At 42.5% G+C, this 16,519-nt stretch overlaps 1 protein-coding gene across 4 annotated transcripts in view; it reads right to left on the minus strand.

Moving 5' to 3' along the window:
- dip2ca (disco-interacting protein 2 homolog Ca) overlaps positions 1-16,519 on the minus strand; it is a 594,426-nt gene that overhangs the window by 161,877 nt on the left and 416,030 nt on the right. For 2 of the 4 annotated variants that reach the window (XM_041184371.1, XM_041184369.1), the window contains exons 11-12: positions 16,310-16,384; positions 2,825-2,948 (exon numbers count right to left, since the gene is read on the minus strand). In XM_041184371.1, coding sequence (XP_041040305.1) covers positions 2,825-2,948; positions 16,310-16,384 — 199 coding nt within the window. The remainder of the gene's footprint in view (positions 1-2,824; positions 2,949-16,309; positions 16,385-16,519) is intronic. The other 2 variants (XM_041184372.1, XM_041184370.1) reach the window with 1 other exon arrangement.

The following is a 16,519-nucleotide window of genomic DNA, read 5'->3' on the forward strand; positions in this document are numbered from 1 at the left end:
GGGAGAACCTGGAATTAGGGGTCGCTGTTTAAAAATAAGGGGTTGCTCATTTAAGACAGATGAGGGGAAATTTTTTCTCTCAGAGGGTTGTGAGTCTTTGGAACTCTCTTCCTCAAAGGCAGTGGGAGCAGTTTTTGAATATTTTTAAGGCAGAGCTAGATAGATTCTTCCATAACAAGGGGGTGAAAGGTTATCGAGGGTAGGCAGAAATGTGGGGTTGAGGTTACATTCAGATCAGCCATGATCTTATTGAATGGCAGAGCAGGCTCGAGGGGCCGAGTGGCCTACACCTGCTCCTAATTCATATGTTCATATGTATTATCCAGGACAAAGCTGCTCACTTGAGTGGCATTCCATCCATCAGCTTAAACATTAATTCCCTCCACCACTGGCACACGGCAGCAGAGTGTACCATCTACAAGATGCACTGCAGCAAATTGCCAAGTAACCTTTGACAGCACTTTCCAACCCATGATCTCTACTAGCTAAAAGGGCAAGGGCAGCAGGCACCTTCACCTGCAAGTTCCCCTCCAAGCCTCTCTCCATCCTGATTTTGAACTATAATCACCGTTCCTTCACTGTCGCCAGGTCAAAAACCTGGAACACCCTCCCTAATAGCACCGTAGGTTTCCTACTCCAGAAGGACTTCAGTGGCTTAAGAAAGCAGCTCACAACACCACCTTCTCAAGGGTAATTAGGGATGGACAATAAATGCTGGTCTTGCCAGCGACACCCACCCCTCATGACAGAATAAAAAGAATCATTCAACTAGTATTCTCTTATTTTTGTACAAATGCAAGAAATGTACTTGTGGGACAAGTTTCAATACATTGTTTCATTGATATACTTGTGTAATTCTTTATCATTTAGCAAATTAGACTAATTTATTAAAATATTTAGTTTTAAATAGAGCTTTAAAAATAATTAAACTTTAAGACTACATTTTGACAAAAGTTGAGTTCATATAAATGATAGAATGCTGAAGTGTTTAATATGAAAATATTTTTCTAATTGCTTAATTTATTCTTGAATTTTAATTAATACAAATTTTCCTCCACGCAATTCTTTCAAATTTAAATTTTCAACCTACAGGACCTCGAACACAAATTTTAAAACAGCTAGATTACCTCAGAAATTAACTCATTTTAAATCTCTCTTGGAGTCAAACACTTGCTAAATAGTCTCCTGACTGGCTATGATAACAACCATTATGCAAGTTTGAAAGGTTACAAATTATCAAACATCTATGTCTAAAAATTACACAATTCATGTAATTTAATTAAAGCAGCAGAGAAATACTTATTCTGACCTTAACTTTTTCAATTAATAGCTGCAGGAAATATTTATAGTTTGTACAGATCGATGTGTTGCAGTGCCTGTGATGTCACTGATAGCTTCAACCCAGGCAGCTGTCTACATCAGAAAGAAAAAAATGCACACAATACTGTTCTCGCTCCCTCCCACCCCTGTTCCCTTTGCCTCTCCCTCCACCCCCCACTCTTTCCTTTGACAATTCCCCACTTCCTGTTCCCTCCCCTTTGCCCACCTCCTGTGTTGTCCGCCTCCCAGCACCGTTTCCTTCACTGCTCCTGCTGACTTTGCCGCTCTCTCCTGCTTCCCACTACCTCTGTCACTCTTCCCCATTTCCTTCGCCGCTTCCTCTGCTTCTCGCTTCCTTTCTCCCTTCCTCTGGCCCCTATTGTTCCCCTCCCTTATTGTCCACCTCCCACTCCCTCTCCCACTCCCTTTGTCGCTATTGCCCGCTTCCTCTTTCTCTCTTGCTCATCACTCCTCCTGCCCCCGTTGACCCCTCCCACATTGCCCTCCTCATGCTGCCACTCCCTCCCACTCAAACTGGAGGGAGCAGCAAAGAGAGTGGGAGGAAATTGGAAGGAGTGGTGAAAGGAGCAGGTGGGGGTGGGGGACCGAAGGGAAGCTTCAAACAAAGTGTGGGTTGGATGGAATGGTGAAGCAGACAGCAGGAGGGAGCGGCGAAGATGGCGAGAGGAAGAGGGAAGATGACGGTGGGGAGCTGACAATGGACAGTGGAAGGGAGCAGGCAGCAGACGGTGATGGGTAGCAGACACAATCGTGACATTAGCGGTGGGAGAAACCACACATGTGCCAAGGGATGGAGTGGGAGCCAAACTCCTGCTCAGTGACAGGGGTCCCAGTGTCTGGTGTTTGAACATGTGTCGAGTGAACACCTGGACTGAGAAAGTTTTCCTTAAAACTCTTCCAGTCAAAGCAGAGACACAATCAGTTTAGGATGGATTTGAAGCTTGGCCCCAGAGTTGAAGGAACAGTGTTCTAATCGACTCCACTAACTCAATCTTAAATTTCATAATATTATCTAAATACTCAATGTACATCAATATGAGATTCAGTTACCTGCTACTTCAATAATGGCCTTCAAATGTTTGTTTTAAATGGATTAATATCTCTAGTAAAAGTGGACAGAAGATTTTAATGCAAATGCTCATACACCATCTCCTAGCACAAGTTCTAGACTTCTTTAAACATGTTTGTATGTAATAATGACTGTTGAATTCCAAATTTAATTTGACTACCTTATTTTTTTTAATAGCGAAGTTATTAAAACTAAAAGCTATGGTTTACTGAAGTACAGGGTCATTTTAAACTGTGAGAAATATACCTCTTGGCATTGAAGAAAATCCAATTTATTATTTGTGAAGCTGTTACAATCACTACAATACTAGCTGGGAGTAACTTGAGCTAGACTTGTCGAAGTAGGTAATCACAATAAAGTGCATCAACATAAAAATAATAAATGTTATATTATAAAAACATGAAAACCAATTACCTTTAAACTGTAGAATCTCCCCCGTTGGGCTTTTAGGCAAACCTTTGTGACAAGCATCGCTAGTTAATGCTACAGTAACACCACAACTTCCCAAAAGAAAACCAATTTGTTGGCTTCCAGCATCCTGGTGGAAAAAAACAAGTCCATCATCTTAGGTTGGTTTTAAAGTTTCAAAACCACAATTTTAGGAATGGTAGGGTTAACATGGGAGGGGGAAAGATTGTGATTTATGTGGGGAAAAGGGAAGAAAAGATATGTTAAAAATTAATAGCACTGGAATCTGACTTATTCAATTACAAATATTGAATACATGTAATTATATATACAAATCATAAGTCATGAAATATTTAATGTTTTGTATGTTTGAACTCTCATATGTAGAGGGATGGGCATCTAAATGACGACGTCTTTAGGCTGAATTCTCCTCCCATTAGTGGGTAACAGTAGAACAGGAAAGCCATCATGCGAATTTATCACTAATCCACTGAAATGCCGTCACTGGCCCTTGTTTGCTATGCAGTACAGATTTAGAACAGTTTATGGCTATAAGGACCCCCAGGTTCTCAAATGGATCACTGGAAGTGTTGCTGGTTGAACTGAGGGATAGATGAGGTAGTCTGGTGAGTGGGAAGCCTATTAGAGTGATGGAAATGTGTAGGAAAATGGTAGTGACAGTCAGTGCACCTGACACTACCCGAAGGAACAGCCACACGATAAAAGAACAGGTTCTTCGCAAGTGTGGCCAAGGAAAGTCAAGGCACTTTACTGACACACATCCACTATCATTCAAAGCCTGCACGTAGCACCTTAACTATTCTGCATTCTATCTCGCAGCATTAAGGGGTCAGAGAAATTAACTTCCGCAAAGGGGAACCCCTGCAAACACGCAGGCATTTTCCTTAAACAACTCTGGTAACTCGCCATGCCTGCTACAGAGCTACTGCCAATTTTCAAGGGTACTTGATTCAAGGAGCAAAGAACTTCCATAGCTAATCACTTCTTTAATAAAAACAGAAAATACTGGGAAAACTCTGCAGATCTGACAGCATCTATGGAGAGAGGAACAGAGTTAACGTTTTGTGTCCAATGTGACTCTTCTTCGATACAAAGAACTTGTGTTCCATGACATCGTTTGTCATTTAATCCTACCTGCCCTCTGACTTATCCCTGACCTTCTATTTTGCTCTACCTGCCCCTCCCCCCTTTGTCAACGGCATAAAACCCATTACATTTCTACCACTCTTCAGTTCCGAAGAAGAGTCATATTGGACTCAAAACATTAACTCTGTTTCTCTCTCCACAGATGCTGTCAGACCTGAGATTTTTCCAGCATTTTGTGTTTTTATTTCAGATCTCCAGCATCGGCAGTATTTTGCTTTTACTAATCCTTTCCTTAAATTGTCTATGTTGCCTCCAGGTAAAAGGCTGTACTAAAACCAGCTAAACAGCTTGTCTAGTCACAAATCATAAAAGGATGGTCAGCAGGAAAAGGCCATCCAAAATGACGACCACTGAGCACTTCCACGGGAGAGTCTGCTGCTAGATCCACCACCTCAGCTGCTGCCACTTCCCTGCCAACTCCATCATCGTTTAATCTATGTGTAGAATAGAGTTATTCATTTTTACTTTTCATATGGCATCTTACTTGTGCAAGCATAAGTAATAGAAACATCTAATCAAGAGGATGAGTTGGATATGCTTTTGTTGAGTAAGGCACTGGGCAGTAGTGAACATGAACAGCTGGTGGTGAGAGATAGAGAGAGATAGAATGCACACATATTGAGTGCCATTCCACTACAGAGGGTGGAGAAATGACTAATGTCAGCTCACGAACTGAGACCCCCAGATCTTAAGAGGCCCATTCTTCAAAACAGTTATGGGTAGGAAATATTGATTTCATGAAGGTTTGCTCACTTGTGGATGAAAGTAGGGCAAATCGGAGAAGTCCATCACCCACATCTAAAACACATGAAGTGAATGTTTTCATGGCCTGCAGAACACAGGGTCAAATATGGAGATGGTGGAGGAAATGGAGAGGGGAGTGGGCTGGTGGTGGTGGTGGGGGGGGTGGTGGAGAGAGAAGAGAGAGAACACGAAAGAGAGGCTAAAAGAAAGAGACAGAGAGGGCTGTGCTTGGGCTGTGGGCATCACTAACAAGACGGGCATTCCTTGCCCAGTCCAGAGTTGCTCTTAGAAGTTGGTGGTGAAGATTCTTTTATATAACTGTTTCATCCTGTGTGATTTTTTCTAGTGGTTTGATGCAACCGATTGGCTTACCAGGCTAATTCAGGTGCCAGTTAAAAGTCGATCACAATTCGACTGGAGTTGCATATAGTAGAAACCCTGAGATGGTTGCTTCTGTGTTCCAGAAAGAACACCCCAGTTACTCATCACAAATGGTAAGATGTTGGAGGGAAAATTAGGAACATGAGCAGGTATATTAACCAATACAAAGGGGATCATGGCTTAAAAGGAGTTGTCAATACACTGATTGGAATTTTTAACATTTTTTGTAAACATGTACTGTGCATAGTGTTTCAAGTTGGTGAATCAATCACTGTTTACTAGAAGCACTAAGCTACAGGTTGTATCCTACTGTTGCAGTCAACTGGCTGGCTGTCATGTTCAACGTCTTCTCCCTCCTGTAATGTAACATGCTATGGGGAGGTGTGTTCTTCCACATTCTCTTCAACACCACTGTCTTCTGCTTCTGCACTTTACTTCATAGCAATATTATGTATCTAGTCTAACCATCTTCCCTTGACATTCAATGGCATTACCATCACTGAATGCCCCACTATCAACATCCTGGAGGTTACCATTGATCAAACTGAACTTGACCAGCTATATAAATTCTGCAGCTACAACAGCAGACTGGAAGTTGGGAATTCTGTGGTGAGTAACTCAGCTCCTGACTTCCCAAAACCTATCCACCATCTACAAGGCACAAGTTAGGCGTGTGATGGAATACTCCCCACTTGCCTGGATGTGTGCAGCTCCATCAACACTTAAGAAGCTCAACACCATCCAGGACAAAGCAGCCCACATGATTGGTGCCCCATCCACCACCTTAAACATTCATTCCCTGTGCTACCAATGAACAGTGGCAGCAGTGTGTACTATATACAAGATGCGCTGCGGCAACTCATCAAGCCCTCTTTGACAGCACCTTCCAAATCCTACCACCTAGAAGGGCAAGGGCAGCAGATGCATGGGAACACCACCACATGCCAGGTCCCCTCCAAGACATACTATCCTGACTTGGAACTATATCACCGTTCCTGTGTTAAAATACTGGAACTCCCTCCCTAACAGAACTGTGGGTGTACATACACTACACGGACTGCAGTGGTTCAAGAAGGGGACTCACCATCGCCTTCTCAAGGGCAATTAGAGATTGGCAATAAATGCTGGCCTGGCCACATCCCATGAAATAATAAAATACATTTTTAAAAATACAAAATGCAGCAAGCTAGAATTATTAAGACCCACTAGGCTGTATTGCAAGGTACCACCAGATTTATCCAGCCACCTAAAATGGAATTTCAGAGTTCCTATACTCTGTTCTATAAAACATCTTGTAATTGCATGGGTCTCCTTGTACTTTTAGTCCCTTGCATCAATGGAAGCCTCACTGGGGTCATCAATCATGACTAGAGTCCTCAACAATCAACCTTCTTAATACATGGGTCTGAATCATATGGCCTGGTGCAGTGGATTGTCACATGATGAAAGTGTTGTGGCAGTTACCTGGCATTGACATACAGAATAAAATGACTAGCACCATACAGTAGATGCACATTAACAGAATGCAAACCTTTCCTTAACGTAAAATTGTGTTGGTTGTCTTATGGATCTTTTGGTGCAATGTGTCCATCAATTGTTCTTGAAGCTGTGGGAACTTCAGTCTGCAGAACTGGGTAGCAGTCTCACTTTGTTTGCCTTTGTGTGGGAAGGTTATGAATTGCGTGGCCCTCCTGAATAGAGCATCTGTGACCTCCATAGTGAAAGGGTAAGTATCGCCTGATTAATATGGCAAAGAACACTTAGGTTGTCAGGAAGGATACAGTTGCAAAGAAACTTAGGGCAGTGGTGATGTTGTTGTCAGGTATACAGTGTTGCTCTCCAGGTTGAAGTGAGTTGCAGGTTCTCACCAAGTTCCTGGCTTATTTTCCAAATAGCCTCAGAAAGTGGAGCCTTCTGAGTCACCAACCTTTAGAATCTGTAGCCTGTGATAGGTGGGTAAAATAAGCTTAGGGAAGAGACTCCCTCTAAGAATTCTAATCGAGCCTCTCTCATGTACTCCTCTTCTAGGCAAAGCCACTAGTGATTTTGCCCCATTCCCAAATCATTTCAAAGACAGCCAACCTGGCTTTGCAGATCCACCTCCACTTTACTCCCAGGATGCTTTATCACCTGTCTGTGGTCTCCAGGGTTCAGTTACATGTCTGTGTGGTTCTTGGTTCAGCCTTCGGACCAGATATGTCAACATTCCCCAGTTTCCAGCTCAGTCCCCTTCCCCATTAAGTCGGCCAAATCTAGAGTTGAACACCTCCACCTCCATTGCGCTGTCCACCCCTCTTCCAATTGGAAAATGCAAGACCTGCCAATGCTTAACCTGCACCTTTTTATAGGATGAGAATAGAGAGATCCCTATTGAGAAATCCATGTTTCCAGTCCAAATCAGTACTCCAAAAGGAGCTGGCTAAAGCGGGCAGCATTTATATAGAGCAACTAATTATTTGGTTTAGATGTTAGCTGCATTCCTTGATCCTATTTTACAAGGAGCCATGAAAGGGCACTGATGTTTTCTTTTGGAGGATAATTCAGCTAGTTTTTTTTTTAAAGCAATGAATTTAACATGCTAGCCTCAAGAACTCATCTGACTTCATAAACCCTCGCCCCACCCATTCCCCCAAAACGGGAAGTAAATTGAAGGAAAATTCAGCCCAATGACTGCATCAAAACAGAAAAACAAATGTTATCAAATGTTCGGATAACTGCACAACTATTTCTGGATTGCTAGGTTGACATGAATGAACATTAAGGGAACTCGGAACCTTAGGGAAAGATTCCATTAGTCTAAACATTTCATACCAATTATTATTTTCATGCAATAGAGATTCCTTACTTGGAAAAAAAATTGAATCCACCAACATGATTGCATGGCTGAACAGACTGACAGACCAAAGAATTGCCCCAATGCATTCAATCTCTTCATTAAATATTTTTTGATTCAAGAGTAGATTTCCCATAGCATTACTCATTGTAAGTCAAAGCATTTGATGCTTTATAAGGACAGTCATGTTATACCATGTGTCCCATTAATGTATTATTCTGCTACTAATGTGGGCTTGTGCTTAAAATGGTCTCTACCTGTAAAATCACAAGGTTTAATTGCTGTGAATAAGCACATACTGAGGCCAATTGTAGCCAAACTGCCAAGCATATTACATTTTCTTTCTTTTTTTTAAAGATACTACATGTTCCTTGATTGCAATCTGCCAAGTTGTGAATTGCTGCTGTTCTGTGTGTATATTTAAGACAATCAGTTGATATGTAACAATTTATGTGACTGTTGCACTAGGCCCAACACATGATGTGCATTAGTGAATCATCCATAGTACCATTCATGGCATGTTTGAGAACATATTTATATCATTCATTTTGAATAAAGCAAAGAAATGTAGGGACATAGTGATGTAGGAGACTGAGAATGGGATAAAGAAAACATACTTTGGCGGGACGTAAAAAATCATATTTCCCACAGGCATGTGTACTGGGGCCTCAGCATTTCTCCATATTTATCAATTACTTGGATGAAGGAATAGAGAGTTGTCTATCCAAGTTTACAGGAGGCATTAAGTTAGGAGACACAGTAAGTTACAAAGCAGCATAGCAGATTAAGTAGGTGAGCAAAATCGTGGCAAACGGAGTTCCAATGTGGGCAAATGTAAGATAATTCATTTGGACCTAAGCAAGACAAATATAATATTTTTTCAATGGTGAGCGCCTAGGAATTGTGAAGGGACAAAGATTTGGATGGCCATGTACACAAATTACAAATCGCTAGTGGACAGGTACAAAAAATAATCTGCAAGGTTAATTAAAATTTGGCCTTTATTGAAAGGGGCTGGAATAAAAAGGGGAAGAAGTTATGTTTCAGTTGCATAAAGCCTTGATCAGCTCCCATTTGGAGTAAATCACTCTTTTTTGGACAAAGTACCTTGGGAGCATAAGTCTTCAGTATTATTACTGGAATATTGTCAGGGCCCATAGCCTTTGCAGTACCCAATGCCTTCAGCCATTTCCAGATAACACATGGAGTGAATCGAACTGGCTGAAGACTGGCATCTATGATGCTTGGGTCCTTTGGAGAGAGCCGAGATGGATCATCCACTCGGCATTTCTGGCTGAAGATTGTTCCAAATGCTTCAGCCTTACCTTTTGCACAGATGTGCTGGGTTCAATGATGGGAATATTTGTGGAGTTGTTATTTGTCCACCACCATTCATGACTGGATGTGGTATAACTGCAGTGCTTAGATCTGATCCATTGGTTGTGGAGTGGCTTAGCTCTGTCCATCACTTACTCCATATGCTGTTTGGCATGCAAATAGTCTTGAGTTGCAGCTTCACCAAGTTGAGGTATATACCTCATTTTTAGGTATGCCTGGTGCTGCTCCTGGCATGCCCTCCTGCACTCTTCATTGAACCAGGGTTGATCCCCTGGTTTGATGGTAACGGTAGAGTGGGGGATATGCCAGGCCATGAGGTTACAGGTTGTGGTCGAGTACAATTCTGCTGCTGCTGATGGCCCACAGCAACTTATGGATGCCCAGTCTCGAGTTGCTAGAACTGTTCAAAATCTAACCCATTTAGCACGGTGGTAATGCCACACAACACGACGGAGGGTATCCTCAGTGTGAAGATGTGACTTTATCTCCTCAGGGGCTGTGCAGTGGTCACTCCCATCGATGTTGTCATGGACAGATGCATCTGTGGCAGGAAGGTTGGTGAGGATGAGGTCAAGTGTGTTTTTCCCTTTAGTTGGTTTCCTCACCACTTGCTGCAGACCCAGTTTGGAAGCTATGTCATTTAGGACCCGGCCAGCTCCATCAGTAGCCCTGACACCGAGCCACTCTTGGTGATGGACATTGAAGTCCCCCACCCAGAGTACATTGTGCATCCTTGCCACCCTCAATGTTCCTCAAAGTGGTGTTCAACATGGAGGAATACTGACTCATCAGCTGAAGGGGAGGGTGGTATGTGGTAATCAGCAGGAGGTTTCCTTGCCCATGTTTGACCAAGGAAACCTCTTGCTGGACACAGTTTCTCAGGATGGATATAATGATTTTTCTTTTATTCATTTCTGGAACGTGGGTGCTGCTGGTGGTTGCTGGAGATTTGGAGGTGGTGCAATGTAGATTCATCAGAATGGCACTGGGGCTTAAAGGGTTATGTTAGGAGGACAGGTTGCATAAATTCAGTTGTATTTCCTTGACTTTAGAACAGGCGTGCCCAATGCAAGGCCTGGGGGCCTCATGCAGGCCTAAAAGTCCCCCACTGTGGCCCCCGAGGCAGTTTTCAAAATGCTGCCAAGCCGTACCGAGTTGGGGAGGAGGCTGGCTACCGGGAAGGTCAGGGAGGAGGCTGGCTGCCGGGAGGGGCCGGGTGGGGGAGGAGGCTGGCTGCCGGGAGGGGCCGGGTGGGGGAGCAGGCTGGCTGCCGGAACGGGATGAGCCGGGTGGGGGGAGGAGGCTGGCTGCCGGGACGGGATGGGCCGGGTGGGGGAGGAGGCTGGCTGCTGGGACGGGTCAGGGAGGAGGCTGGCTGCCGGGACGGGATGGGCCGGGTGGGGGGAGGAGCCTGGCTGCCGGGACGGGTCGGGTGGGGGGAGGAGGCTGGCTGCCGGGACGGGATGGGCCGGGTGGGGGGAGGAGGCTGGCTGCCGGGACGGGTCAGGGAGGAGGCTGGCTGCCGGGACGGGATGGGCCGGGTGGGGGAGGAGGCTGGCTGCTGATGGGTCAATGCTGGATGCGATGGTGCTGAGGGGGTGTGGGGTGCGTGGTGAGGGTGACTCATTGCCCGGGACGTGGGGGAGCAAGTGAGCGAGTGAGTAGGTGTGGGAGAGTGTGAGCGAGTGAGTAGGTGTGGGAGAGTGTGAGCGAGTGAGTAGGTGTGGGAGAGTGTGAGCGAGTGAGTAGGTGTGGGAGAGTGTGAGCGAGTGAGTAGGTGTGGGAGAGTGTGAGCGAGTGAGTAGCTGTGGGAGAGTGTGAGCGAGTGAGTAGGTGTGGGAGAGTGTGAGCGAGTGAGTAGGTGTGGGAGAGTGTGAGCGAGTGAGTAGGTGTGGGAGAGTGTGAGCAAGTGAGTAGGTGTGGGAGAGTGTGAGCGAGTGAGTGTGGGAGAGAGAGAGAGTGAGTGTGGGAGAGAGAGAGAGTGAGTGTGGGAAGTGTGTGCGTTCATCTGATTCACTCGCCATTGCAGTATTCCCACTCACTCTCATCCCCACACACCCACACACAATCACACCCACACACACAGTGGGTGAGGGTGAATGAGTGAGCATCAGGAGATCGGGAGTGAGCCAGACAAGCAGACCCTACCCCTCACACACACCCTTGGTGATCTTTATTAACTACTTGTTTATTTAAATGATCAATTTACTGCTTTGGTGTTGCTTTATCAGAAAGTTGTTTATTTTCTTCGTACCTCAACTTCATTTTAAAATTCATGTTTAATGTTGCGCTAAACCTTATCTTTCCATAGTTTGCTCTTCAGTCCCTTGTGTGAGGGAAAAAAAAACGGAAACATGACCCCCAAGTGAAAAGGCCGGACAAGCCCGCTTCAGAACACTCATTTATACAGTGGCTTTAAGGCAGTAATATTTCCAAGGTGCTTCACAGAATTGCTTTCAAACAAGATTTGACACGAGCTACATAAGGAGATGTTAGGACAAGTCATGTCTAGCGTTAACAAAGGATAGCATGCGGGTTTCAGCAGAGGTGCCAAGGCTGGAGTGGAGTCAGATAAAGAAGGTTGAGTAATGATCCAATTGAGATGTTTAAAATACCAAAAGGGTTTGATATAGGAGATACTATTTCCTCTGGTGGTGAGCGGGAACTGAGGACATGAGGATACAATCTTAGATTTAGAGTTAGACCACTCGAGCGAAATCAGAAAGCACATAGGGTTGTCAAAACCTGGAACACTCTAATCCAAAGGAATATGGATGCTGGGTCAATTGAAAGCTTCAATAATAAGAACATTAGGTTTTTGTCAGAGGAGATTATCAAGAGATATGGATCAAAGGTGGTAAATGGAGTGGAGGTAAGATTGGCATAATCTGATTTAATAGTGGATCAGGCTTGACAAGCTGACTGGCCTCCTCCTGTTCCTACACACGCTATTTGATTCCATGTCTCTTTAATATGGTAAATACAGCCTAGATGTTGTTGAATCAACAACCAGGTAACAGCACAGAGAGCACTCAGCCCATTGGTCTGCGCTTTCTCTTTTCTAGAATGATAAAAATTAATTTTACTGCTCTCCTATCCACATAGCTCTGTACCTGCCCCAACTCCAAAAACTTATTCAACTTTCCTTTGAAAGTTGAAGTGTTCAGTCCTTTGCTCCACAAAGTATTCCATGTTCCAACCACACAATTTATAGGAAATTTCTGAAATCAATAAAATCCCTTCTTAGCTTTCTCTGTTCCAGTGGAAGTAGTTCTATTATCTCAAGTCTCTCCATAAGACCATAAGATGTAGGAGCAGAAGTAGGCCATTTGGCCCATCGAGTCTGCTTCACCATTCAATGAGTTCATGGCTGATCTGATAATCCTCAAACAACTCCACTTTCCTGCCTTTTCCCCATAACCCTTGATTCCCTTACCAAATAAAAATCTGTGCATCTCAGCTTTGAGTATACTTAACAAGCCAGGTTCTACAGCCCTTTTCAGTAAAGAATTCCACAGATTAACTACCTTCAGAGAAGAAATTCCTCCTCATCTCAGCATCTACCCTGTCAAGCCCCCTAAGAATCTTATATGTTTTAATAAGGTCGCCTCTCATTTTTCTAAACTACAATGAAAACAGGCCCAACCTACTCAACCTCTCCTCATAAGAAAATCCCTCCATACCTGGAATCAACCTAGTGAACCTTCTCTGGACTGCCTCCAATGCTAGTATATCTTTCCTTAGATAAGAGGACTAAAACGGTTCACAGTATTCTAGGTGTGGTCTAACTAGTGTCTTGTACTGTTTTAGCAAGACTTCCCTATTTTTATACTCCATTCCCTTTGAAATAAAGGCCAACATTCCACTTGTCTTCCTATTACCTGTTGAACTTGTATGTTAGCTTATTGGGATTCATGCACAAGGACTCCCAAATCTCTCTGTGCTGCAGCCTTCTGCAGTCTTTCTCCATTTAAATAATATTCAGCTCCTCTATTCTTCTTGCCAAAGTGCATAACCTCACATTTTCCCATATTATACTCCACCTGCCATTTTTTTGCCCACTCGCTTAACCTGTCTATATCCCTCTGCAGACTCTTTGTGTCACCCTCATCACTTGCCTTCCCATCTATTTTTGTATCATCTGCAAATTTGGTGATAGTACTTCCCTCATCTAAGTCATTAATATATATTGCGAATAATTGAGGCCCCAGCACTGATCCCTGTGGCACTCCACTAATTACAGGTTGCCATCCTGAAAATGCCTCCCGTATCCCAATTCTGTTTTCTTTTAGTTAGCCAATCCTCTATTCATGTTAATTTACTACTCCCAACACCACAGACTCATCTTATTAAGTAGTCTTACATGCAGTACCTTATCGAACGCCTTTTGGAAATCCAAATATATTACATCTATTAATTCCTCTTTATCCATCCCGCTCGTAACTATAATGTCCCATCCCTGCCATCAGCTTGATGAATCTATGCTGCATACTCTTTAGTAGTTCAACATCCCTTCCACAAATGTCACACAAATACTTTAATTCTGGTGTGTTACAATATCCTACGGTGCTCTGAACAATGATCTGATTATTACTTTTTTATATGGGATAAAGGTGGGTGATGAAAAATTGCATATTTGGGGGTTCACATAAACAAAGTATTAAAAGCCGCACATCAAGTGAGTAAGGCCATTAAAAAAAATTCTCAACTTATATATAACCTAACTAAGGTGGGAGTATTATGTACAGTTTTGGTCTCCACACTATCAGAATGATGTTAATGCAATGAAGAGGGTACTGTGCAGATTTACTAGGATACCATCTAGTGTGAGAAGAAAAAATACAAGAAAGAAACATGAACAATTTGGGGCTGGTCTCTATTAGAACAAAAGAAATAACAACGTGATTTAACAGCAATATTCAAATATGTGAAGGTGATTCAGGGGTCTAAGACAACATAACATGAACACAAGATTAATAACACAAGAGTTAGGACAGCGGGCAGAAAAACTTTCCTTTTTTTAACCTTTACACAGAGGATTGGGAACTTTTGGAATGCACTCCTAAAGCTAGTGATTGAAATCGTGGCTATGGGGGTGAAACTCAACTTTGGCAGGGATGCAATACTGGCAATAGCAAAGTACTGTGGCTACCCCAGGTATACATGTAACCGGTTTACCTTTCCACTGAAGTAAATGCATACCCACTGATGTTAAATTTCACCCACATGTCAACATTTAAGATTAGGTTAGATTGGCATTTGTAGGAAAGAATAATAGAAAAAAATAATGGGCAGCTGGGATTAGAGTTGAGGGTAAACATCAACTGGCTGATCTGAATGTCTTGTTTTTGTGATGCAGTTTCTACCTAATACTGTATTCTTGCACTTTATTCTCCTATACATAAAATTCAAAATCTTATTAACTCTAATTTTTTCATATAGTTTTATCCAGCTGAAATCTCACTTTCAGGAAATAATGTATTTGAACTCTTGGTCCGTCAGTTTATCCACAACCTTTGGTGACTTCCATTAAGTGTATTCTCCAATTCCTTCTGCTTCCTCCCAAAATGTATTATTTAACACTTATCCACAATAATTGTGCCTCCCCATTCTGTTAACCTACCTCTCTTCCAGTCATTTACACTGTTTGTCAAACTCGATTATTGTCTCATTAGCAAATTTTGAGATTGTGTTCCCTATGTTCAAACCTAGATGACTCAAATATATTGAGATCAAAAGCAGGCACAGCACTGAGGCCTGGGGTACAAGTGTTCAGCCCAACTGTCAGCAAAGTTTCCATCCATGGAATTTACTCATTTCTTTCTAATAAGTCTTTTGTGAGATACCTCAGTGAACACCTCATGAAAATGCATGTATACCACACCAGCTGCAATTCCTTGAGCTATTGAATGTCACCTCTTCAAAAATAAATTTCTACATTTGTTATTAATTAACCCATGCTGGCTACTTTTGGTTAAATCTCGTTTACCTAATTTGCTCATTAATTACATCTTCATGGAAGCTAATAGCACAGTAAGAGGCCTTTTGGACCACAGTCTGTGCCAGCTCTTTGAAAGAGTTATACAATTAGTCCCACTCCTCTGATTTTTACCCCATATTGTTGTAAATATCATTGCTTCATATATTTTTCCTATTCCCTTTTGAAAGTTACTGATTCTGATTTGACTACTTTTTTAAGCGGTGTATTCCACATCATATTAACTCGCGATATAAAAAGATGTCTCACCTCTTCTGTCAATTACCTTAAGACTGTGCCCTCTGATTACTGATCCTTCTGCCAGCGGGTACAGTTTTTTTCTTTATTTATTCTATAAATAGTTCATGATTTTGAATGCCTCTAATAAATTTTTCCTTAACCTTCTCAGCACTAAGGTGAACAACCCCAGCTTCTCTAGTCTCTCCATGTAACTGAAATCCTTCAACCTTTGAACTATGGATCCAACGAATTTGCCCACAATTAACACTTGGATGAACTGGTCTGTAGTTATTCTGTTTATCCTTTACTCTCTTTGTCAACAAAGATGTGACATTGGCATCTCCAGCCCAACAGCATAATTTGTATATTTACGGAGATATGAGAAATTGTGCCCAAAACCTGTGCCATCTTCTCTCTGACTGGTTACCACATGATTAAGACTTGAGTTCTATAATTTTTTTAGAACCTGTTCCAAAAAAGAGCCTCAGTTTAACCGGAGTATTGATAGTTTGGCGAAGGAACTTAGCAGGGTTAATGTCAACCAGGAGTTTAATTGGTCTTCGGTTTGCAAATAAACATACAATAAAAATATGATTTTCTCTTTACAAGGCACAGACATTCATGAATTACTGAAGTGTTTTCTGTTGGTGGGGGTATTTTCCATAAAGTGCAAAATACTGCACTAACTTTTTTTCAAAAAAAAAACACATGGATCTGCGCCAATTAGCTACAAGAAATTTGATTAAAATAATTTGCCGATATTTGTGACACAAAGTGTGACGCGACAGACAAGAAATGTGCACACACATACCATTTTTATTATTAAAGCTAGCAGATCTCCCATGGCGTTGCTCACGGTGAGTCGGAGGAAACGTTGTTTTATCTCCTGTAACGTACAATACATTATCAGGGCCACTGACTAATGGTGACTGAATAAGTCAAATTGTGTTTTTATTACACAGTATTATGGGAGAATTCATGTAGTTTTGGGTTTCCATAATTATTGTGTAAGTAGTATATA

Source organism: Carcharodon carcharias, chromosome 3 (genome assembly GCF_017639515.1).
Source record: "Carcharodon carcharias isolate sCarCar2 chromosome 3, sCarCar2.pri, whole genome shotgun sequence".
In the NCBI taxonomy this organism is placed as follows: domain Eukaryota; kingdom Metazoa; phylum Chordata; class Chondrichthyes; order Lamniformes; family Lamnidae; genus Carcharodon; species Carcharodon carcharias.